The following is a 25,474-nucleotide window of genomic DNA, read 5'->3' as shown; positions in this document are numbered from 1 at the left end:
CTTTGGTTTTGTTAGATGATAATTTATCTTTAAAGCAAGGCTTTTAATTGATTATCTCAGGTGTGACTGTCAGGATCAAAGTTTGACTTTTCCGACGAACCAGGAGGGAAAGTGAATCATTGGCCTTAACAGCTTCAATCACATCGGTTGTCGTGGTGACAGGCAGTCCGTTTATGCTGACAATTACATCGTGGTCTTTCAACCCAGAGCTGGGAGGGGAGAAAAAAGGACCATGAAACTGTAAGAGTTTGACTTAACCCCCATCTAGAATTTAATGTCTGTCTCTTAAGGCACTACTATCGTGCTGACATTAAGCATGCAAACCAGGGAACCAGAAATAGCCTCCATCCTTCCAAATATGCCACTTCCCTGGTGGCTCAGATGGTAAGGAGTCTGCCTGCAATGCAGGAGACCTGGGTTCTATCCCTGGGTTGGAAGATCCTAAGGAAATGGCAACCCACTTCAGTAATTCTTACCTGGAAAATCCATTTTTGGAAGAGCCTGGCAGGTTCGTCCATGGGGTTGCAAGAGTTGGACACAACTGAGTGACTTCACTTTCACTTTTCACTTCCAAATATGGGGGCTGTTCTAGTATATGCTACAGAATCACTGGAGAACAACAACCCTACTCACCTTTCTAAAATTCATATTCCACCAGAATCATATGTATGAAATTTGCCCCTCCCATATGTTAGATTTGGTTTGAAATAGCAAGTTGAGCTTCTCTTTTCTGTTAATCCCTGACCTCACTTAACCTGAAACATACCCTCAACCTTACCAATAAACGTGAAAAGCCCAAGCAATACATATTTTTCCAGACAATTACACTCTGATCAGTGGGGTGTTGACAGCCCACTTACCTGCCCCACCTTCACCTACAATTTATGGACCTGGAGGGTATGCTGAGCTGTACTACAGAAGCAATTTCCAGAAAGTCAAAAACCAATCACGAAGCTCCAAGCTCTAAATATTTAAGGCTTCTTTCCCTCAAAGTTGTGATTATTTTCAGCCTCCAACATATTTGTTTCACATAGAATATATGTTCTAGAAACAAAACTAGTTCCAGATATAAAACAGTACACTAAATATATAGCCATGTGGACAATCTGTCTTAAAGTCAAAAACAGGCTTGAAGTCAAATGACCACAGGAGACACCATTTGAGGGAATTGGGGAGGGGGGTGCATTGGTGGGATTCCCTGGCAGTCCAGTGGTTAGGACTCTGTGCTTTCACTGCCAGGGGGGCAGGTTATTAGACCCCTGGTCAGGGAACTGAGATCTCATAAGCCGCCAGGTACAGAAGTAAAAAGAGTGAGGAATAGGAAGCTAAGAAGCCCAGGGAAGAAATGATAATGTGGGAGGATTATCAGGGTATGTGGAGTTTATTTTAAAAAAAGAAAAGAGAAATTTAAAGGAAGTGCATATGAAGAGAAGTTCAAGGGTAGAGCTAAAAGCAGAGAAAACCTTGAGAACAAGGGCAGTTGCAGGGTGGGGGGGGCGGGGAGGGGGGAGCGAGGTGGGGGCAGTGTGTAGGTGGAGGGGTTGGTGCCTGGTATGGTGCACAAAGAAAGAAGTTAATTCACAATAGTTCTGTAAGTAGAAAAAGAAATCTGTAAAGTATTACTGGATGCAAACTATGCATCAAATATGGGGAACTGGGGCTCAGACAAATAAGAGAGCTTCCCCCATGACTATCAGCTTGTAAGAAGCTAAAGCAGGATTTCATCCTGGATGTTTCAGACTTGAAAACCCATCTTCTTGCCAGTCACTCTGTCTCTCAGAAACAATAACAGCAGCCGCAAGAGTAAGATAATCCAGGGGCCAAGCCAGGTCCCACATCCCTGCCTTCTGACTGACACAGTATGTAACTTCCAAGGTCATTAACCTCTGCACCCCATTTGCTGCCTCTGTAAAATAACACCTATATCCCCAAATTACTGGGGGCTTGAACAAGTACATCAGATCAGATCAGATCAGTCGCTCAGTCGTGTCCGACTCTTTGAGACCCCATGATTCGCAGCACACCAGGCCTCCCTGTCCATCACCAACTCCCGGAGTTCACTGAGACTCACGTCCATCGAGTCAGTGATGCCATCCAGCCATCTCATCCTCTGTCGTCCCCTTCTCTTCCTGCCCCCAATCCCTCCCAGCATCAGAGTCTTTACCAATGAGTCAACTCCTCACATGAGGTGGCCAAAGTACTGGAGTTTCAGCTTTAGCATCATTCCTTCCAAAGAAATCCCAGGGCTGATCTCCTTTAGAATGGACTGGTTGGATCTCCTTGCAGTCCAAGGGACTCTCAAGAGTCTTCTCCAACACCACAGTTCAAAAACATCAATTCTTCAGCACTCAGCCTTCTTCACAGTCCAACTCTCACATCCATACATGACCACAGGAAAAACCATAGCCTTGACTAGACGAACCTTTGTTGGCAAAGTAATGTCTCTGCTTTTGAATATGCTATCTAGGTTGGTCATAACTTTCCTTCCAAGGAGTAAGCGTCTTTTAATTTCATGGCTCCAGTCACCATCTGCAGTGATTTTGGAGCCCCCCCAGATAAAGTCTGACACTGTTTCCCCATCTATTTCCCATGAAGTGATGGGACCGGATGCCATGATCTTTGTTTTCTGAATGTTGAGCTTTAAGCCAACTTTTTCACTCTCCACTTTCACTTTCATCAAGAAGCTTTTGAGTTCCTCTTCACTTTCTGCCATAAGGGTGATGTCATCTGCATATCTGAGGTTATTGATATTTCTCCCGGCAATCTTGATCTTGATTCCACTTTGTGTTTCTTCCAGTCCAGAGTTTCTCATGATGTACTCTGCATATAAGTTAAATAAACAGGATGACAATATACAGCCTTGACGAACTCCTTTTCCTATTTGGAACCAGTCTGTTGTTCCATATCCAGTTCTAACTGTTGCTTCCTGACCTGCATAAAAATTTCTCAAGAGGCAGATCAGGTGGTCTGGTATTCCCATCTCTTTCAGAATTTTCCACAGTTTCTTGTGATCCACACAGTCAAAGGCTTTGGCATAGTCAATAAAGCAGAAATAGATGTTTTTCTGGAACTCTCTTGCTTTTTCGATGATCCAGCAGATGTTGGCAATTTGATCTCTGGTTCCTCTGCCTTTTCTAAAACCAGCCTGAACATCAAGAAGTTCACGGTTCACATATTGCTGAAGCCTAGCTTGGAGAATTTTGAGCATTACTTTACTAGCATGTGAGATGAATGCAATTGTGCGGTAGTTTGAGCATTCTTTGGCATTGCCTTTCTTTGGGATTGGAATGAAAACTGACCTTTTCCAGTCCTGTGGCCACTGCTGAGTTTTCCAAATTTGCTGGCATATTGAGTGCAGCACTTTCACAGCATCATCTTTCAGGATTTGAAATAGCTCAACTGGAATTCTATCACCTCCACTAGCTTTGTTCGTAGTGATGCTTTCTAAGGCCCACTTGACTTCACATTCCAGGATGTCTGGCTCTAGGTCAGTGATCACACCATCGTGATTATCTGGGTCGTGAAGATCTTTTTTGTATAGTTCTTTGTGTATTCTTGCCATCTCTTCTTAATATCTTCTTCTATTAGGTCCATACCATTTCTGTCCTTTATCGAGCTCATCTTTGCATGAAATGTTCCTTTGGTATCTCTGATTTTCTTGAAGAGATCCCTAGTCTTTCCCATTCTGTTGTTTTCCTCTATTTCTTTGCATTGATCACTGAAGAAGGCTTTCTTATCTCTTCTTGCTATTCTTTGGAACTCTGCATTCAGATGCTTATATCTTTCTTTTCTCCTTTGCTTTTCACTTCTCTTCTTTTCACAGCTATTTGTAAGGCCTCCCCAGACAACCATTTTGCTTTTTTGCTTTTCTTTTCCATGGGGATGGTCTTGATCCCTGTCTCCTGTACAATGTCACGAACCTCATTCCATAGTTCATCAGGCACTCTATCTATCAGATCTAGGCCCTTACATCTATTTCTCACTTCCACTGTATAATCATAAGGGATTCCATTTAGGTCATACCTGAATGGTCTAGTGGTTTTCCCTACTTTCTTCAATTTAAGTCTGAATTTGGTCATAAGGAGTTCATGGTCTGAGCCACAGTCAGCTCCTGGTCTTGTTTTTGCTGACTGTATAGAGCTTCTCCATCTTTGGCTGCAAAGAATATAATCAATCTGATTTCAGTGTTGACCATCTGGTGATGTCCATGTATAGAGTCTTCTCTTGTGTTGTTGGAAGAGGGTGTTTGTTATCACCAGTGCATTTTCTTGGCAAAACTCTATCAGTCTTTGCCCTGCTTCATTCCGTATTCCAAGGCCAAATTTGCCTGTTACTCCAGGTGTTTCTTGACTTCCTACTTTTGCATTCCAGTCCCCTATAATGAAAAGGACATCTTTTTTGGGTGTTAGTTCTAAAAGGTCTTGTAGGTCTTCATAGAACCGTTCAACTTCAGCTTCTTCAGCGTTACTGGTTGGGGCATAGTTTTACATATTTACATAGTTTTACATAGATTACTGTAATATTGAATGGTTTGCCTTACAAATGAACAGAGATCATTCTGTTGTTTTTGAGACTGCATCCAAGTACTGCATTTCGGACTTTTTTGTTGACCATGATGGCCACTCCACTTCTTCTAAGGGATTCCTGCCCACAGTAGTAGACATAATGGTCATCTGAGTTAAATTCACCCATTCCAGTCCATTTCAGTTCGCTGATTCCTAGAATGTCGACATTCACTCTTGCCGTCTCTTGTTTGACCACTTCCAATTTGCCTTGATTCATGGACCTGACATTCCAGGTTCCTATGCAATATTGCTCTTTACAGCATCGGACCTTGCTTCTATCACCAGTCACATCCACAGCTGGGTATTCTTTTTGCTTTGGCTCCATCCCTTCATCTTTCTGGAGTTATTTCTCCACTGATCTCCAGTAGCATATTGGGCACCTACTGACCTGGGGAGCTCCTCTTTCAGTATCCTATCATTTTGCCTTTTCATACTGTTCATGGGGTTCTCAAGGCAAGAATACTGAAGTGGTTTGCCATTGCCTTCTCCAGTGGACCACATTCTGTCAGACCTCTCCACCATGACCCGCCCGTCTTGGGTTGCCCCATGGGCATGGCTTGGTTTCATTGAGTTAGACAAGGCTGTGGTCCTGGTGTGATTAAATTGACTAGTTTTCTGTGAGTATGGTTTCAGTGTGTTTGCCCTCTGATGCCCTCTTGCAATGCCTACCGTCTTACTTGGGTTTCTCTTACCTTGGGCGTGGGGTATCTCTTCACGGCTGCTCCAGCAAAGCGCAGCCATTGCTCCTTACCCTGGACGAGGGGTATCTCCTCACCACCGCCCTTCCTGACCTTCAATGTGGGATAGCTCCTCTAGGCCCTCAGACCCTTTAAATGATGCCTGACACAGTAAGTGGTTGATAAATGCCAGCTGTTATTACCGGAAGTGTAATCACTATTATAAGTGGGTGACACCAGGAAGATTTCCAGTTTATCAGAGACTTCAAGGCAGCAGCATTTCCCACCGTGTAACGTGCACCTGAATCCCCTGAAGATCTTATTTAAAAAGCAGATTCTGATTCTTTCTAAACTTTTTATTTTATATTGGAGTATGTTGTGTTAGTTTTGGTGTACAGCAAAGTGATTCAGTTACGCCTAGACACGTATCTATTCTTTTTCAAATTCTTTTCCAGCGGTACTCCTGTCATTCTAAAAAGCTCTGGCTAATGCCATTGTTGCTGGTCTACAGACCAAATTTTGAGGAGCAAGGACTGAAGAGCTGAAAGAAATAGCTTTGGCCTTGAACCAGAAGTTAAAAATAAGTGGGGGCAGGGACCCAGAAAGCCTAGAAAAGCCAATGGCAAGTCAAATATAGTAACTGGAAGCCTAACACTTAGCTGTTCTGAACAGTTAGTACCCTATAGATTCTTGCCCTATGAAAAGAGTTAACATAATCTAAGCAGACTGTTGAGCCCTTAAAAAAACAAAAATGGTGAGGGAAGGATATGCAAGAAGCATAAGAGAGAGACCAGGAGAATAACTGTAGACCGAGTCATCTTTTCTCTCAGTAGTTACTGGAAATCTCTCAAAATGTCTCTAGCCTTTGCTTTATTCACTTTATGTACTTGTTTAGTGCTGGCCTCTGATAGTGTCAGAGAATTGATTAGTGTCATCCAGGATTTCAAAGTACCTAGAATATGTTCCTAAACTCCTAACCCTCCAGATTCTTCTGATTCTTATTAAGTAAGGTAGCAAAAGAGTAGATTTGGCAATTCTAGCAAAATTAGTTTAAATTTATGTGGACTGGTAGCCACATTAAAAAAAAGTTTTTCTCTAATTTTTAAACAGATGGAACTAACATATAAAAATGTACTTTAATGTCTTAGCTGTATATATAAAATATCATTTTAACATGTCATATTTTAATAATTATTATACATATTTTACACTCTTTGAAATCTTCTAGAAACAGCATATGCTGCTAAGTTGCTTCAGTCGTGTCCAACTCTGTGCGACCCCATAGACGGCAACCTACCAGGCTCCCCCGTCCCTGGGATTCTCCAGGCAAGAACACTGGAGTGGGTTGCCATTTCTTTCTCCAATGCATGAAAGTGAAAAGTGAAAGTGAAGTCGCTTAGTCGTGTCTGACCCTCAGCAACCCCATGGACTGCAGCCTTCCAGGCTCTTCTGTCCATGGGATTTTCCAGGCAAGAGTACTGGAGTGGGGTGCCATTTCCTTCTCTGAGAAACAGCGTATACCTGATGATAATTTCTTCCACAGTGCAGTTATTAAAGTAAAATGCAATCTTCCCAGAACAACAACAAAAAAAGGTATGCTTCATGGGAAAACATTTTACATTGCTTCTGTTCTGTTTTGTTTTAATTCAGTTATCAATTAAAATTAAGTAAAATGCAAAATGGGGTTACCCAGGTGGCTAGAGGTAAAGAACCTACCTGCCAATGCAGGAGACCTTAAGAGAAGCAAGTTTGATCCCTGGCTTGGGAAGATCTCCTGGAGAAGGAAATGGCAACCTACTCCAGTATTCTTGCCTGGAGAATCCCATGGACAGAGGGGCCTGGTGGACTGCAGTCCGCAGGGTCATAAAGAGCCGGAGAGGACTGTAGCGACTTAGCATGCAAGCATGCAGAAAACGTAAAATGCAGTCGGTCACACCCCTCAGGTGTTCAGTAGCCTCTGCAGGTGGAGCCCACAGTACGGGACAGGACCCTGGATCCTACACACGTTTACCACGGGACACATCTAGTGAGAAGGGAGGAGCCTGGGCTGGGGCCTGCACTGCTCTTACCTTTCAGCAGCTGTTCCTTGAATCACCTCATGTACAAAAACCCCAGAAGCCACGTCAGGGAATTCTGGATCTTGCCTTTTCATTTCTTGAAGCAGACTAGGAAGAGAGACAAGAGTTTCCCCAGGAGGTTAGGAAGCACAGTGAACTAGCTCTGGCCCACCCCTAGCTCTCAGCGGGGACTCTCTGCTCTGCCCAAGGCTCACACCCAGGGGACAAGGACACCATCTAGCTGGTCACAGGGCCACAGTCATTCTTCCCCTGATTCTCGGTGCCAAAGCCTAGAACCACTGGACGTTATAAAGTGTGGCCCTAGTGTGACTTCCCTGACTGTCCAGTGGTTAAGACTCTGAATTTCCACTGCAAGGGGGACAGGTTCAATCCCTGGTCGGGGAACAAAGATCCCATGTGCCACGTGGTGCAGCCAAAAGGAAAGTAAATTAAAAAAATACAGCCACAAGTGAAAGAGTCCCGTGGAAAGTACAGTGCGTTGGTGCCGGCAGACGCGGTCACCGACTCCATGACAAGTGGTAGGTGATTCATCCACTGCTGACCACATCCTCTACCTTCCCCGTTCAGACTCTCTATCTGTAACTTTTGCTTCTGAAATACAACCCAGACATAGTCAAGCCTGTGCTTACTTCATTGTGAGGGGTAGCATGCGCAGACCCAGATATTTCTTCTGTGAGAGAGCCTTTCCTGGAAAGGAAAATTATAATGTGTTACTGACAACAAGACCTCTCTCCTTTTGGCAGAGCTTAAAAGACCCGGAGTCACAGAATATTCCTTCCAATTATAACTGCCCTCTCAGGCTGTCAGCCAAGACAAACGTGCTTCAGAGAACCTTCGTCATTAGCGCAGGCTCACCGCCCCACCTCCAGCCCCAGGCTTTCCTTTCCACAGCAATTCAATCCGAATATTTCTGGGTACACCTCACGCCAGGCCTTGTGCCTGGCCCCCAGTATTGCTGCCTGGCCCCACTGTGATCGGAGTCGGGTCTAACATGAAACATGACTCTCTCTTCTGCAGTACTCAAAGGAGTGTCTCCACCACAGGTAAGGCCTTTGAGGGCTCCTGAAAAGCACTGGAGGGGAAGAAAAAGGTGAAAAGTGAAAGTGTTAGTTGCTCAGTTCAGTCGCTCAGTCGTGTCCGACTCTTTGTAACCCCATGAATCACAGCACGCCAGGCCTCCCTGTCCATCACCAACACCCAGAGTTCACCCAAACTCATGTCCATAGAATTGGTGATGCCATCCAGCCATCTCATCCTCTGTCGTCCCCTTCTCCTCCTGCCCCCAATCCCTCCCAGCATCAGAGTCTTTTCCAATGAGTCAAGTCTTCGCATGAGGTGGCCAAAGTATTGGAGTTTCAGCTTCAGCATCAGTCCTTCCAATGAACACCCAGGACTGATATCCATTAGGATGGACTGGTTGGATCTCCTTGTAGTCCAAGGGACTCTCAAGAGTCTTCTCCAACACCACAGTTCAAAAGCATCGATTCTTTGGTGCTCAGCTTTCTTCACAGTCCAACTCTCACATCCATACATGACCACTGGAAAAACCATAGCCTTGACTAGGCAGACCTTTGTTGGCAAGGTAACATCTCTGCTTTTGAATATGCTGTCTAGGTTGGTCATAACTTTCCTTCTAAGGAGTAAGCGTCTTTTAATTTTATGGCTGCAATCACCATCTGCAATGATTTTGGAGCCCAAAAAAATAAAGTCAGCCACTGTTTCCACTGTTTCCCCATCTATTTCCCAAGAAGCGATGGGACCAGATGCCATGATCTTTGTTTTCTGAATGTTGCGCTTTGGACGGAGATCTAACCAGTCCATTCTAAAGGAGATCAGTCCTGGGTGTTCTTTGGAAAGAATGATGCTAAAGCTGAAACTCCAGTACTTTGGCCACCTCATGCGAAGAGTTGACTCATTGGAAAAGACTGATGCTAGGAGGGATTGGGGGCAAGAGGAGAAGGGGACCACAGAGGATGAGATGGTGGGATGGCATCACCGACTCGATGGACATGAGTTTGAGTGAACTCCAGGAGTTGGTGATGGACAGGGAGGCCTGGTGTGCTGCGATTCATGGGGTCACAAAGAGTCGGACACGACTGAGTGACTGAACTGAACTGAAGCCAACTTTTTCACTCTCCTCTTTCACTTTCATCAAGAGGCTGTTTAGTTCCACTTTACTTTCTACCATAAGGGTGGTGTCATCTGCATATCTGAGGTTATTGATATTTCTCCCAGCAATCTTGATTCCAGCTTGTGCTTCTTCCAGCCCAGCATTTCTCATGATGAACTCTGCATATAAGTTAAATAAGCAGGGTGACAATACTTGACGCACTCCTTTTCCTATTTGGAACCAGTCTGTTGTTCCATGTCCAGTTCTAACTGTTGCTTCCTGACCTACATATAGGTTTCTCAAGAGCCTTAGTTGCTCAGTCACATCCAGTTCTTGGCAACCCTATGGACTGTAGCCCGCCAGACTCCTCTGTCCATGGAATTCTCCAGGCAAGAATCTTCCCTGACCCAGGGATCAAAGCTGGGTTTCTTGCATTGCAGGCATATTCTTTACTATCTGAGTCACCAGGAAGCCTGGAGGGGAAGAAAAGTCCGAACCAACTCCCCTTACCTTTCAGCTGGCGCTCATGGAATTCGGCCAAGAACTGCCGAATGCGATCCGAGGGAATTGCAAAGGAGATTCCTGCAGTCACCTTCAGTGTGTTTATGCCAATCACATCACCATCCTGCCAAAGGAGGGGACATCGCTCAGCTGCCCAGCTGTGCAGACTGAACAGGCAAAGGAAGGAGAGAGCTTAGGGATGCTTAGGGTGGAGCAGCAGGTGGCATCTTAGAGGACCAGCAGTGTGGCGGGTTACAGAGGGGGCCTACTCCAGTACAGATTCCTGCTGAGGAGTTTGGGGTTTTAATCCTGAGCTCACTTTTTTTTTTCTTGCTCAAATTACATTGATTTTTCAAAGTGAGCCACAGTTTATATTTCAACACAGATATGAGGATAAGGAATATATGCCTTTCCATTCCTTAAATGAGACTAAAAATAAACATGGAAAAGGCAAAAAGCTGTTGACTTTCAGTCACACTTCAATGAAACTATTCAGAAGATTCAGCAAATTGACCTTAGGAACAAAGCTCCCCTAAACATAAATTATGAAGTGGGAAATACTTTTTCTGAATTTCATCATCCCTTAGCTTTTGTTACGTAATGGGCAGGAGAAAAAAAAAAAAGACTTCCTATCACACTGAAATACAGATTATAATTCAATAGGTCTGGAGTGTGACTTGAAATTCAGCATTTCATCTCCGCTCTAGTAAATTCATTGTCTACTGGAAAAAGCAGGCCCCAAACCACGTGCAATGTTATAAGTAAAAAGTGCTCAGTGATTTCACACCCAAGGCATCCTCCTACAAGCAAATGTAGCATGTAAAGAGGAACCAAAAACGACCCACTCAAAGGGACTCAGAGGCCACGGTCACAGGCTGTGTTTCAGACAGCACTGGCCTCTCACGTTGCCACATGTATTTGAGCAACTGGAAACCCTGGCATTGCCACCAGGGATGTTGATTAAAATTTAAGAATTAAATACATGAGAGAGCAATGTTGTTGATGCCTTTATCGTCTCTACGCAGGTCAATACTAAATTAGCATTTTGGGGTGAGAGTTAGTTCTTCACATGTGGAAGCAGGAGGTCATCAGGGATATACATTCCACAGTACAGTGGTCGTTTGACATAATTTGGGTTTAGTACCCAGGACTTTTGTTAAGTACCCAAGGAAAGCAGAGAACACGTGGAAGAGATGTAAGTAGGTGTGAAGGAAACTCTGGCACCCTCAACTGGATGAGCTCACACACCAGGATGACAAACCCATCGTAGATCTGAAATTTTCCTAACTCTTCACTTACGGTGCAGTAATAGAAAAGCACCAGACCACACGTCTCCACACAGGAGCAACATGGCCATCTGCACCATGAAATGTCAAGTCTCTGAAAGCCAGGAAGAGGTGTGAGGCAACAAATAAAGTGGCTACTTACCAAGTTCACTAGAGGCCCCCCAGAATTCCCGTGCTGAAGACAGAATTGGAAAAAGCCATCAGTACTTTTTTCCTGGTCACATCTACATAGTCCCTAAAGAGGTTTATCAAAAGCAGCCTGCTCTAGTGAGCCCCTGTTCCCGCAGGGCAGGCAAAGGCAAGCTGCATCATCATCAATTCCGAAATCAGTGCAGGTAAAGAACGATAGGGAGAGGGAACTTCCCTGGTGGTCCAGAGGCTAAGACTCTGCACTACCAAGGCAGGAGGGCCCAGTTCCATCCCTCGTCAGGGAACTAGACTCCACATGCCCCAACTAGATCCGAAGGGCCACAACTAAGACTCAGACAGATAGATAAATAAATAAACAAATAAACGAATATCTTAAAATTAAAAAAAAGAACAACAGCAAGGGGACCACCACTTCCTATGGCAGTGGTGACCTCTGTGACAGACCCTAAGAGACCATCCAGTATCGTGGATGCCAGTTATCACATCTCACAGGCTGACCTCTAACAGCATGGCACTCCAGCCCTCCCACGAGGGTAGACCTGATCTCTGGACATCCCTGAAAGGCCGAAGGGAAACAAAGGTACCCTGAAGTGTTCTTCTCACTGCATTGCCGGTGAGATCTTACTGGCCACTGCATTTTACAGGCTGAGGACAGCCACCCCCGTGACTTACATTAATTATGGCATCCGTCTGGATATAATCCATGTCTGAATCCTTCAGCCCAAGCTCTTTGCCCCCTCGCTGGGTGGTGCTGACAATTCCTGCCGTCACTGTGTTCTGCAGTGAAAACGGGCTCCCCAAGGCCACCACGAACTCGCCAGCTCGCAGGTCAGATGACTTTCCCAGCAGCAATACAGGGAGGTCAGTCTGTATGTGGGTGAGGAGGGATGAGATGGATAAATCAAGAATGGACTCAATCAGCGTTTGTGTATAACATATAAATGACACGGGCACTACCATTTTAGCACCCAGAATCTAAGAATCGACCACACACCTCGGTTCTACAACTGCCTGAGGCTTCTTCCTTACACTCCGACTACACCAGACTCTCACTTGTTAAGATGATCAGACGATCTCTAAAATATACAATCACTGCTTGTAGAAATGATAAGTAAACAAAGTGAAGTTAATTGATGAAATATAAACCGATGTTAGCAGTTTACTCAGCCCGAATCCAGCTCACAAGTTTGCAAAGTTAACAAGCCATGAACAGAAAGGAGGTCACCCAAAGCAGTCTTTCTCTTTAACTGTGCACATGAACCTCTTGGGAATCATACGAAGAGGTAGGTTCTCACAGACGTATCGAATGGACATGTGGACACAGGGTGGGAAGGAGAGGGTGGAACGAATCAGGAGAGCAGCTCTGACACATACACACCGCCATGTGTGAAAGAGAGAGCTAGTGGGAAGCTGTGGCATAGCACTGGGAGCTCAGCTCGGTGCTCTGTGATGACCTAGAGGGGTGAGACGGTGGAGGGAGTGGGAGGGAGGCTCCTGATGGAGGGGATGTACGTACACAAATAGCTGATTGACTTTGCTGCAGGCAAAACTAATACAACTTGTAAAGTTTAAAAATAAAATAAAATTAAAAAAAAAAAACTAAAGAGAAAGAAAATAAAAGAGAGCATAGTACCATAGGATTATAGAGGTGAATAAAATAAAAAAAGAAAAGGCAGGTTCTGATTCAGTCGATCTGAGTTGTCTAAACACTTCTCAGATGATGTCAGTACTGCCGGGATGTGGACCACTTTGCATAGAAGGAACTCAAAGCACATCTTAGCAACTTGGAATCCACTACAGTCATGTCTGGTGTTCTAAGACAGCAGAGAAATAAGTTTCCCAGAAGCAGGCTCTGTTGGAGAAGGAACTGAAGGAGAAAAAAAGACAGCTGTGTAGTTAATAGAAATTGCTAGGGATGGACAGATGGGCATGGGAAAAAATAAAAAAAAAAGGAGTGACGAACAGAAAGAAAGAGAACAGGGGTGGGAGACGAAGGAAACATATAGCAAGAAGAAAAGATGTGTGATCGGGTGGGGAAGAAAAGACCAGCAAGTTGATGAAAATCCCCAAATACGCAGACTCACATTTGGCTCAATCTTGATCAGGGCAAGATCCAGTTTATGGTCAACGTCCTTGACGGTGGCTTCATACTGGACCCCACTCTGCAGCTCCACCTGGATCCGCTGCTGGTTAGTGAGGACGTGGGCGTTGGTAACAATGAGCCCATCCTCAGACACTATGAACCCAGAGGCACTGGACACAGGAACATCCTCACTGCCGAGAGGTGACCTGTCTCAGCAAGACAATAGCATAAGCCAAGGGCAGGCAAATCAGGGCATCCGCTGTAATCTGGAAGCACGAGAAACCTGGCGTTTATCAAACATTCTCTCACTCTAGCTTCCTCAGACATTGTACTTCTCCCTGTTTCCATTCTCTCCACGTTAACCGGACTCTGTGTGTTCAGTGCCCTGGCCATCCCTTAGGAACAGGACTGAGAGCTGATTCCAATTCTCCTTTTCCAGGAATGCCCCCGTCTTGCTGCTCAAAGTAGCTGTCCTCTGCTTCAAAGAGGACTAACCTAATCGTGGAGAAGGAAATGACAACCCACTCCAATATTCTTGCCTGAGAAATCCCACAGGCAGAGGAGCCCGGCATGGGGTCGCAAAAGAGTCAGACACGACTCAGCGACTAAACCCAATCCTGGGGGCAAAAGTGGATCTAGTGCCACTTTATCCAGCACCCAAGAAAGGAGGGAGCCAGAGAAGTCTGGTCCCTGCCTATTTTCCACTCCGAACTGGCCTAGAACTGACATATGACAAGTTTCTCTTGCCCTCTGGGTCTGGGATTCCTTTCATGCAGAAGATGCCAGGCAAGATCACCATCGAGAAGCCTCCTGGCTCTTGCATTTGACCTCGAATTTGTCTGAGGGAGAGAAATAGCTCAGGTTTGCAAGTAGGAATCCTTATGACTAGGGCTTTTTGGCGAAACGACCAACAGATTATACAAGGTCTTTGAGCCCCTTGATTTTCTCAGGGCGGTTTTTAAGACTGAGTGATGCTGGGAGAACTAACTGATGCTGGAAGGGCGGATGCGGTGGGAGTAGGGGCGGGGAGGGGGGGGGCGGATGGAGCAGAGAGGCTCTCAGGAAACTTAGCCCAGGATTCTAGCTTCCTCCTCAGACCCCTTTTACCTGCGGAACAGCTGTAAATGGACCACGGACGGGGCCACCTTCTCCACCACTGAGGCGATGAAGTTGAACTTGTTCCTGAGCCAGCCTGCACTTCCGGTCCCTGCGAAGAGATGCTTTATTCTTGGGGCAGGGGTTGGAGGAGTAGGACCCTGGCTGCCTGGCCGCATGGAGTATCACCTCTTAAATCTCCCGTCCTCTCTCCCGTTTCCCTCCCTTTCCTCTCTACCGTCTCCCCCATGAGGATACACCTTGAGGAGACCAGACCTGTCATCCTGATTGGGAAATTACTTAAAAGGGAAGACGGTGGTCAACAGCTATGGGGAGGAAATTGGGGAGCAACCACATGGGAGCCGGTAAGCAGACACCAAACTTCAGGAGCATGCGTGCTCAGTCGTGTCCGACTCTTTGCTACCCCATTGGCTGTAGCCCACCAGGCCTCCTCTGTCCATGGGATTCTCCAGACAAGAACACTGGAGTGGGTTGCCATGCCCTCCTCCAGGGGATCTTCCCCACCCAGGGATCGAACCCTCATCTCTTGCGTCTCCTGCATTGGCAGGAGAATTCTTTACCCCTGAGCCGCCACACTTAAGGAGGGAATAAAATCGGGAGCTCGGAGGCACTGACTCCCTTTGGCAAAGCAGCCGGGAGGAGCCGGCTGCAAACCCCGCGACGGGAACTCACTGGTTAAAGAAGCGAGAAGGGGGCGCCGAGAGCGCGCCCGCGGCTCACCTGGGTCCCCACAGTCCCCCTTCTGCACCGGCACTGCCGGGAGCGCACCACGGAGGCGCGCGGCGCGGTTCTCGGCGCGGAGCGCGCACAGGCTGCGGTAGGTCCGCCCGTCGCTGCCGCACACTGTCGCCCCCGCCGCCGGGCAGCCGCAGGTGCCCAGCGGGCGGCCGCCGAGGAGCCGGGGCGCGCGCGGCGCGAGGCACTGCAGTCCCGGGGCGCACGGCCGGCCCAGCGGCCCGCCGCAAGCCTCGCCCTCGGCCGCGGCGCAGACCCGGCAGCACCCGCAGCGGTCGAGCACCGGCGCGGTCCCCACCGAGCACCGGGGCAGCGGGGGGCAGCGCGTGGGTTCGCAGGCCGCTGGGCAGCGCGGCACGGGCCAGGCCCGTCCGGCCTGGACCCCGCGCCCACTTGGCGCGGGCAGCAGCAGCCACAGCAGAACGAAGGGTCCGAGCCCGGCAGGCCGCTGCAGGGGTCTGGCCATCCTACTCGCCTCCCACCTTCCCTCTGGACCCTCTCAGATGAGCAGCAGTCTCCGGACTGGAGTGCTGCCTTCGCCAGCCCCTGACTTTAAGGGGCAGAGCCTGGCAGCCCTTTCCACACACGCCCTGTAACCCCCCTTTCAACCCATCCCGTCCAGTCCCAGGAGATGGAGACATGTCCTCGGCCCTTCCCCAACGCCCCCCCCTCCCCCGCCCTCCCAGGGACCCACCTCATGAAACCAGTAACACCCAGAACGGGGTTAGACTGACAAGACACATCACCCACCCACTGACAGACGGTCAGCGTTAGGAAAACATGCACCATATTTCAGTATTTCACGTGGTTTTATTACAAAACAAGCAACAAAACAGTTTTAGAAAATTATTTTTGCTACATACCAATTAGGAGATCACATAAAATGAGAAGCTTAAGAGTTTCCATGCACTCAGCTCAGCCTGCAAGTCAGTGCATTTCAGCTGAAACAGACTGGTTCAAAACACAGGATCATACCACACCTTCTGGAACAGCAGGTAAGGGGTCAAACAGTATGGTTTTTGGCCAAATATTCGCTTTATTCAAACTCTACCAGGCATGAGTGACTGTAATTCACTACTGCAGGCAATAACACAGAGAGAAAAAGGAAGTAAGGGAAAAGAAAGCGATGGCTGGTAGAAACTATTTCTGACATGTTGGAAGCTCATAAACAAAGCTAATTTGGGAAACTCAATTTCCAAAACGCTAGTTACTACCTCCTTATGTCTATCTGGTTAACAGTGAAAACAAACATATCAAATCTCACAGTTCAGCTACTGAATCTGCCACTTATGTATTGGATCCTTTTAGTCCATACAGACCACAATTACATTGTGGGGGAGGGGAGGTAAGAAAAACCAAAACACTACCTTCTGCTTCAAGTGAACTACGAAGTTGGACTCTCTGGGAGCCCAGCATTCTATTCAGAAACCAATGTGTGCCTCTTCTGTTTTCACGACATCTTAGTAAGACTGTCATCTCACAGAATGCAAAAGGCCATTCTAAGTTCACCAGCCATCAGCTGACTCTGAGCTAGCAAATCCTTAACTTTCAAGAACCTGAAACTGTTAGACACAGTGGGTGAAGACCACATCTAAAATCTTATGAAAAACAGCAACTCAGAAAATGCTTTTATCCCATACACACACAAAAATGCAGTACCTTTTTTGGTTCCTTTTTTTAAAGAAACAAGACTTATTCCAGAGCCTTTATGCACTTAACTACTAACCGATCCTGCCCCGTTTTTCCCGTTTGGTTCCACTTTTCACATTTCAAACCAAACACTTTGGTCGTATATGCACCATCTTTGGCTCACACGTGTAGTGACGTTAAAAGGTATGATGTGAAATTAACCAGAGGCTAAGAAACAATGGACACAAAAGGAATTCTGAAATGAGATTTGGCAAGGAGCATGCCTCTAGGCTTCACTGAAGATAATTATATTTATCTGGTATTGGAGCTACATTAACAACATTCTAACTTGGAATTCCCAAGTATCTGCCAACTAGAATCCTTGTTTTCCCTCTATCATGGTAATACAATCTGGATTTATAAGTATGTTTAATTTAATACATTCTCAAAACAGCTCTTACTAAGAAACAGATCAGCTTACTGTAACGGCCAATTAATTTAGCTGTAGTAATCTAGCAGAGAGCTTACTGAAAAGAGAGGAGGAAATCGGTAGATTTTCACATCTGACACATCAAGAGATGACATCTTTCCATGAGTCAGGGAATGTATAAGAGATCTCAAAAGTTCCTAATTTATTTTTATAGTTCCATATCTCTGTGCACTTTCTTTGACCTAGCCAAAGAATTTTCTTGTGGGAACTTTGAAGATGAAACCTGAGACAAAGAACTTGAAGAATTGGGAATGGCTTCTTGAAATCAGGTGACTTGAAATATGTTGTCACCTGATTACTCATAAATAAATAAGCCCCAAACAAGGGGTTTTTAAGACAAAAGTATACAAGAGGCTGCAGAATAAAGAGAAAGAGAGTGAAATTCAGGGTAGATTTCCTTTTTCAAACCAGGACCAGTGAGCCAAACAATTTAAGTGAAGCTTATCTCTAAAGTAGGTTCAGTCAAGAAAAGTTCACAACCTGACAAGGAAACTACCCTGCCTGAAAGAAACAGATTTCCCTCAAGCCACTAAGGATTTTCTGACTACATGTTTTTTGCTGCAGTTGGATGTGAACATCGAGGGGAAGGGACTGACTTAGGTAAAAATGCTTCTCTTAGTCTCCTGCTATACTTGTTAACTTTTAATTTAAAGACAAAAATTAACTGATCTAGCTGATACAAAGTTATAGACAGAAATGAGTCAAATTCCCTCCCTTTAGGGAACCCTGGTAGCAGTTCACCACATAAGCTGGACAGACAGATTCCTCCAGGAACCTGGAAATAGCATCTCTTGACAAATGGAAGAAGGTACATCCTAAAATACAGGATGGGAAATACAATCTATGCTCTTCTACCTGGGAAATCTCTAGCCAGCAATGCAGAGCCTCTAAATCAATGTTTCTATGCACAGTTTCTATTTTTGTTAAAAATATAAATATCTCTCAAGGCTATCTTTGTTATCTCCTCGGTGTTAAGCACACAGAACCTCATCAGATGATGAGGTGTCATCATGCAAGTACAGACACAAGGCATCATCCAAAAGGCGACACAAAGAACAGAAAGAAATCTAATCTGCCAGGTATACATGTACAGCACTGAAAACTAGACTAGTATCAGCCCATGAAAGAAGAGTTGAGAGGCCAGGACCCGAGATAATCTGTCTTTGCTAAAAGAGACTTTTTCCTCTGTAGGGAAAACATGAATCAAAGCATTTTAGCTGGGTGAACTAAATTCCATCTCTTCCTGGCATCTGCTTTACAGCAACTCTCAAACTCTAAGATAGAGATCTGATGGATCACACAAGTGAACTACCATACACTCATCAACCATCCACGCATTTCAGTTAACACCATGTCAAGGGCAATATCTGTTTTGTTCTCAACACTGAACACTGATAAGCCCATCCTAAGGGTCTGACACAGAAATGGGGCGGGCAGGTCTGTCTCTCATGGTGACAGTATTCGGGGTCAAAGAACATCTCAAAGAGAAAAGAGTAATTCTCAAAATTGGCTGATGCACTAGGGTTGAATTATTCCCCCATATCTTCAAAAGGCCCCTATTTCTTCCCTTATGGCAGTCCCCTGGAGTGGGGGAATCTCCCTGGTTGACATTTGGGGCCTCCCACAAGCCCCCAGATTTTAAGACTGTCCCTTAGAAAGTATCCTGACCAAGCTGGAGCCTGGGTCCCCCACCCCCCTAACCACCACCACCCCCTCTACCCTTTCAGTTGGGTTAGTTACCACTCTCCCACTTCACAGTCAAACTTCCGCCAATGTATAAGAACAAGATAAGACCAGATGACTGGCCTCAAGGTTCTGTGCCTGGCCTGAAAACAAAGGGAAGAAGCTAAGACAAAGACAAGGAACTAAAAATTGGTTAGGAATGAAACTGGACTTCCAACCTCCTCTCACCAGGTGGACTGTGGAAGAGTCGAGCAAGAGGCACACTGAGCAAGCCTAGAGGTCTAACCTAGTGACCTTCCTAAATGAAAAACACTGCATTCATTTTCTTTAAAAAGTCAGCTGGATTCCCACTCCACAGGGATGCAAGTGCCAGGAAGGTCTCGGATTGTCCTGCATCAGATGGAGACACTGAGTCACGGCCCCTTAACTGAGCCCACCCCCTCCCTGCCAGGCACCGCGCCTCATCACACATCAGAGGTCCGTATATTTTCGTCATCGAGGTTGAACACAAATGGCTTCTCCTTGGGGTGCTGGGGTTCCGATCGGTGTCTTATCCGGGAGCTGGGCAGCACCGCAGACGTACTGCTCTCCCCAAGTCGAGGCGTGAACAAAGAGTCCTCAGCAGTCTCTTCGGTGGGAAGCAGCTTTTCCCCGGCCTGGGGGACGGGTGTCCAGGGCTGCCAGGAGGAGGCCAGGGAGGGGGCTTTGCAGAGGGTCTTTCTCTCCTCCCCAGGTGCCCGCCCTCTGCACAAGATAGAGTTGGGCCCCCCTGAGAGGCTGGAGCTTCCGGGGCGGGTCAAAGAAATGGACCGAGAAAAGGACATCTCCTGTGGAAAATAAAAGAGGGAGGGGGGAAAAAAAGAAAAGTAAAAGGTTTCCTGACAATATTTGTCCCAAAGGCCCAGGAAGAGGCCCTCCGCCCAGGATCACCTCCTCACAGGCCCAGAGATACACGTCCACAGAGATCAACTATGTCCAGCGGCAGCATTCACTCTGCAGGTGTCAAGGACTGCCTGGCAGGGAGATGTGTAGGACACATCAGAAGCCCTGGTTCTCTATCCAACTCTACCTCACCTCCTCCAACGACTGAACAGAAATAAAAATTTGTACCCAGATCAGTGGAAAGAGAAAAACAAACAAGACAGCTTGGAGCTTCTGCTGCATCTGGGCTCCGGGCTGCTTGCCTACATCACCAGAACCCGCCCACTCGGGACAACTCATCGCAAGGCTGACAGTGACTGTGAGCAGGAAGGAAGTGACTTACCCTGGGGTGGCACTTGAGGGCCTGGACAGCTGCCCCGATCTCCTTAATCCAGCTGTGCATGTCTTCCGGACTGTCCGCCTGCAAAACACCCAAGGCACTTACAGAGCCACGAACGCACTGTGACTTCAGCTTTCACATCTGAAACTCAATTCAAAGTTCAGAAAACCACACCATTGGAACGGGAGGGGATCTCAGAGATCATCCAAGTGGCTTTCAGACCTCTGAGGATATTTGTTTTCCCCCAGCAAAGTTGTCTCTGTCACCTTATCAATAAAGTGGACAGTGGTCATGAGAGAGGGAGAGCTTAGAGGTGAAGTCCCTCACCCCCTGTTGAACAAGATCGGCCTGGCCCTACCTCCTGTTATACAGAAAAGTCAAATGAGGTTCAGAAAACCAGAGCCCAGAGTTTAGGGCTGGTTTTGATTCCACTCCCCAGATACCCAAAGCAGTCATCTTTCTGTTTTACTATAGCTATCCGAACAAATAATCCCACTTCCAGCTCCAGTCCCACTGAAACCAAATCCTCTGCAAAATCTCCCAGAGAGGCAGCTTCTCTAGGAACAGGGCCTCTCTCAAAATACAAACGATCTGGGTCTGTCCGGAGTCCCACCTAGGCCTCCACAGTTGCTAGACTTGCAGCACTCGGCTCACCAATGCGTACCGCACTGCTGAGCCCTTGGAAAGTTCTTGCCCTGGGAATCCCCTGGTGGTCCAGTGGTTAGGACTCCGTACTTCCACTGCTGAGGGTGAGGGTTCAATCCCTGGTTGGGGAATTGAGATCCTGCAAAATGCTCAGTGTAGCCCAAAGACTCCCCCAGAGAAATACAGAGCAACGCCAGAAGGGGGCAGCAGCGGCTCTGTGAAGAAAGGAGAATCCACAGCAGGTTGGAGCCCCAGGAATTCTGAGTGCCTTCCAGCGTTACCAGGTCGGGCTCAAGTGATCCTGGCAAACGTTTACTGAGGCCTTACCCAGTGTGGCACGTGGCATCAGGTATCGGGCACAGAGTTGGGACCAAGACTGAAGGCCTGACATCCAGAAACTCACATTTGTTCCCCTCTCTTTGTCTCCCTGCTCTTTCCTCGGGTAGAGTCACCCCAAATTACCAGCATGCACTTGCGTGCCTGGGCACACGTGAGTGCAATCACAGGCTGGCCCTGCAAAAGTTTCCACATACACCCCTCATTCTCCCCACCCCTAAAATGTTTCTTTCTCTTTGCATTACACACCAAGGTAATACACAACTGATTTTTTTAAAACCCTCAAACTTGTCCGCCTACCCCTTCCTGTCACGCCAAACCAACCCTCCCTGGTTAGATGTGTGCAGGACACTTACAAGGGGAGCAGTTTCACACCCCAGCGCGCTGGGCCAAAGAGAGGCAGCAAGGGCGCCCCAGTGGAAGGACGTTCTCACGCAAATCTACCTGCTCCCTCTTTCCCTGGGACTTTTCCCAGTTACTGGACAACCAGAAAAAGAAACCCATCCTGAGTCCAAAAAGAGAACCAGGACACAGTCTCCAAGATTCTTCCAGAAGGCATTTTATGTACAGCAGGGCTAGCTGACTTGTTCCACAGGTAGAACTACTAGGAAAAATTAGATGAACTCATTGAGCCAAAGCAGTTTGAAAGTGCCTGGTACACAGAAAGGGCTTCATATTAGTTACCACTGTTGTTATTATTATTATATGAGGGACTCAAATGAAGCCTTAAATTCCAATATTATAAATATATTTCGTGGCTTTCTCCCCTACAACTTTTTTTTTCATTTTCTTCATATTCAAACTGCATATAATTCTAAAGGGATCAAACTGTTGGGATCAAATAAGATAACACACTTTTTCTTAATATACTTATTTATCAACTCCATACAATGGTTTACAGATGGGAAGCTGACCAGGTCTTCACTGCCTACCTGTTTTCTGTGGTATTCTTTTCAGCCTTCCTAAGGATTTCTGTACATATTTCTATATGTCTTGAAGTCTCTCTCAGATTCCTTGGGTTGTTTGAAAAGATATTGATCATTATTTCTATTATAAATAATGTTATTCATAAATGCTCCTCTCTATGTCTATAGTTTGTTTGGACATTTAAAGTAAAATTGTCTTATATTTCAACTTGCCTTTGAGATATTGCTTTTCTCTGGATAAACATTATTCTAGTGCTTAAAATATTTTTCAAATAGAAAGGCAGATATTGATCCCACCTGAGAAGAAATAGAATATTATGTTATTGAGCTCACAGTTAAAATCTCTATTAGTAGTTTTAAGAACTGGACTCCACGGGCGACAGAAATTCAGTGAAACCTCCAAAACTGTATGTGAAGATTACAGTATATGCGTATAATCTATCTTTTATGAAAAGCCTGTGCTTAGCTTTCATCAGAAACTCAAAAATATCTTAAAACCACATCACAAAGGCAGTTTCATGAACCAGAGGTAAAAACCAGAGCTGAAATCCACCCACCCCATGGTGAATTACTGAGACTGAAAAAAAAGGCTGAAAACTCAGTAGAACAGGAAGGGAAGTGCCAAGCTTATACCTTCATCTCTTACGGGTCTGCTTAAGTGTGTGCTACACTTCTGGTGCTTGGTTCAAAAGAAAAAGTAGGGTTTCTGTCCTTGAGGGCAGTTTTTGAGGCGAGAGGAACAAAGGGTATTAAATGAATCACTGCAGACTGTGGTTTTTATTGCAGTCTGATGAGCTTTGATTGAGGATCTGCTGTCAGCATCACAACAGATGCAATGGTTTTAAGCACTGAATTCTAACAGGTCATCAATAAAAGGCTTCTAGAACCTCCTTTGGTGGGCCAGTGGTTTCCACTGCAGGGGGCACAGGTTCAATCCCCTGCTCAGGGACCTAAGATCCTCATGCCACAGTCAAAAATAAAAAATAAGAGACTTCCAATATATATTACTGGTTACTTCTGTTGCAACTGCCCAGAATTTTTAGGCAGCCCCTTCTTAATTCTATTCCCAACCTCTGCAGCCCTCCTTTCCAACAACTAATAACCCCTACCCTCTCTCCAGGAGCAAATCCCACCTTCAGATACAGCCCTGCCACGTATGATCCATTCAAAGGGCAAAACTGGCCACAGTCATCTGAAAGAGAGATTAAAATATCCCCTTTTTCCAAATACATGTCTCTGCGGGGCCAGATTTTCTTCATACTCTTCCATCAAAACAACATATGGCCACAGACTGAATGCAGAAGCAGATCTGAGAACCCTGCTGTCTTCCAATAAGCCAGCCATTAAAGAGATTTGCAAAAATACAAAAAAAAAAAAAAAGATGCTACTCCTGTTGCTTCTCTGTTTTAGAAACAGAGTTATTTTTCATGAAATGTTACTTGTGATAACACAAATGAGTTTACGGTGGTTGTCTTTAAATGAATAAATACATATTCTTAAAGAGTTTTAATCTCTACTCTTCTCCAACTTTCTGAGTCTGCTGCTATACCCAGATTTGCCCAGTCCCTCATTTATTTATTCAGGGCCATGTGAGGGTTCTTTTACCCTAGAAATGTGACAGCAGATGGAAAAGGAGGACAGAAGTCATGATAAGGTTCTGGTTAATGTGCAGACACTCTTGCCAACGATGCAGTGTCTTCTAAACACTTTTTGGTTGAGTTCATGTTTCCCAAGCACTATCTCCACCCAAAGCTCTGTCCTAGATCTCATCTGGCATCATCGTTCACCTGGCATATGTTTACTTAGCACCACCACCATGTCAGGCACCATCCATCTGGGGCTGTCCTAACAGGTCACCTTGGACATCTTGCAGGAACCACAACCACCTGAGCAAGCTTCCCTTTGCCCTCGACAGCCCCTCCTTCCGTGTGTCCGTCCTCCGCGGTGACGGCTGCCATCAGTCGCCCTGAGGCTCCAGCCTCAGGGTCTTCACCTCCCGTCTCTCCCTTCATCCCACATCCAATCAACTTTAAAGTCCTGGAAAGGACTCTTCAAATTTTTCCACTCTTCTTCACCCATCCGATATCAGGCTTCCTTATCCCGCACTGAAACCACGACAATAGCCTCCCAACTGCTCTGCTGGCTCCTGTCTCACCCTTTTCTTATCTGTCTCCTACACTGCCAAGCCACTATACCACACCAACCAGGACATTCATTGCCAGGGTCCAGGGTCCTGTTGAAGTGGCCAGGATCAAGGACTATCATCTCCCCTTTACAGATGAGGAGAACAAGGCTCTGAAACTTACGCCATTGTGCAAATGGGATTTTTAAGAGGCAGATCTGACTGGGTCACTGCCCCAGCTTAACCTCCAAGGGCCTAACCTCCAGGATAAAATACAGCTTTTTAACAAGGACCCTCTATATCAGCTTTCCAGCACCTGAGCCTCTTTCACCTCTAGGCTTTTTTTTTTCATATGCTGCTTGCTGTTCCCTCTCCCTGGGCCAATACTTTGGCCACCTGATGCAAACAGCCAACTCATTAGAAAAGACTCTGATGCTGGGAAAGATTGAGGGCAGGAGGAGAAGGGGATGACAGAGGATGAGATGATTAGATACCTTCACCGACTCAATGGACATGGAACTCGAGCAGACTCCAGGAGATAGTGGAGGACAGGGAAGCCTGGCATGCTGCAGTCCATGGGGTCACGGAGAGTCAGACATGACAGCAACTGAACAACTCTCTGGGCCACTTTTCCTCCATCTTCCTTCAGGAACTTCCCTTAATTCCCTGAGACTAGGGGAGGTACCCTTCTTAGGAGTTCCCATAGCAACCACTACTTACTCTAAAAGCAGCCCTTCTCACACTTTCTTCCCACCCCCACTGCCCACCCCCCCGCCACCACCTCCATGAGTGAGGTTGCTTAATTAACACACATAGGTTCTTTGGTCATATTCTGCATGCCATACTGGGATCATCCAACCATCTAAATTATTTTTTTAATTTGCATATATTAAAAGTTAATACTCTGCTGTAAAATTCGATTTCACACATCTGCCACTACAGTATCACACAGAACTATTGCCTGCGTGCTAAGTCGCTTCAGTCACAGCCAACTCTTTGTGACCCCTATGGACTGTAGCCTGCCAAGCTCCTCTGTCCATGGGGATTCTCCAGGCAAGAATACTGGAGTGGGTTTCCATGC

The 25,474-nt window shown here is 46.2% G+C and overlaps 2 protein-coding genes across 4 annotated transcripts in view; both read right to left on the bottom strand.

Moving 5' to 3' along the window:
• Window positions 1-6: 6 nt before the first annotated feature.
• On the bottom strand, window positions 7-15,840 carry HTRA4 (HtrA serine peptidase 4). The gene is made up of 9 exons (XM_027530151.1): window positions 15,287-15,840; window positions 14,558-14,657; window positions 13,452-13,656; window positions 12,040-12,234; window positions 11,360-11,392; window positions 9,941-10,055; window positions 7,950-8,007; window positions 7,312-7,407; window positions 7-209 (listed from the first exon to the last, which is right to left on the bottom strand). Exons 1-9 carry the CDS (start codon window positions 15,765-15,767, stop codon window positions 44-46), a joined length of 1,449 nt encoding a protein of 482 aa, XP_027385952.1. The 5' UTR covers window positions 15,768-15,840; the 3' UTR covers window positions 7-43.
• A 251-nt stretch (window positions 15,841-16,091) lies between these two features.
• Window positions 16,092-25,474, bottom strand: part of PLEKHA2 (pleckstrin homology domain containing A2) — a 63,990-nt gene continuing 54,607 nt past the window's right edge. For all 3 annotated transcript variants that reach the window (XM_027529762.1, XM_027529764.1, XM_027529763.1), the window contains exons 11-12: window positions 20,368-20,445; window positions 16,092-19,930 (exon numbers count right to left, since the gene is read on the bottom strand). In XM_027529762.1, coding sequence (XP_027385563.1) covers window positions 19,568-19,930; window positions 20,368-20,445 — 441 coding nt within the window. In that variant the 3' untranslated portion in view covers window positions 16,092-19,567. The remainder of the gene's footprint in view (window positions 19,931-20,367; window positions 20,446-25,474) is intronic.

Source organism: Bos indicus x Bos taurus, chromosome 27 (genome assembly GCF_003369695.1).
Source record: "Bos indicus x Bos taurus breed Angus x Brahman F1 hybrid chromosome 27, Bos_hybrid_MaternalHap_v2.0, whole genome shotgun sequence".
NCBI classification, from domain to species: Eukaryota; Metazoa; Chordata; class Mammalia; order Artiodactyla; family Bovidae; genus Bos; species Bos indicus x Bos taurus.
The sequence above is the reverse complement of the archived record's forward strand: the minus strand, read 5'-3'. Positions and strand labels throughout refer to the sequence as shown.

Coding starts and splice junctions, on each gene's coding strand:
- HTRA4 (XM_027530151.1), bottom strand. CDS start 15,767: ATGGCCAGACCCCTGCAGCGGCCTGCCGGGCTCGGACCCTTCGTTCTG. Junction 13,657..14,557: donor CATTTACAGCTGTTCCGCAG/GTAAAAGGGGTC, acceptor TTGCTGAGACAG/GTCACCTCTCGGCAGTGAGG. Junction 7,408..7,949: donor ATGCTACCCCTCACAATGAA/GTAAGCACAGGC, acceptor CTCTCTTCCTAG/TCTGCTTCAAGAAATGAAAA.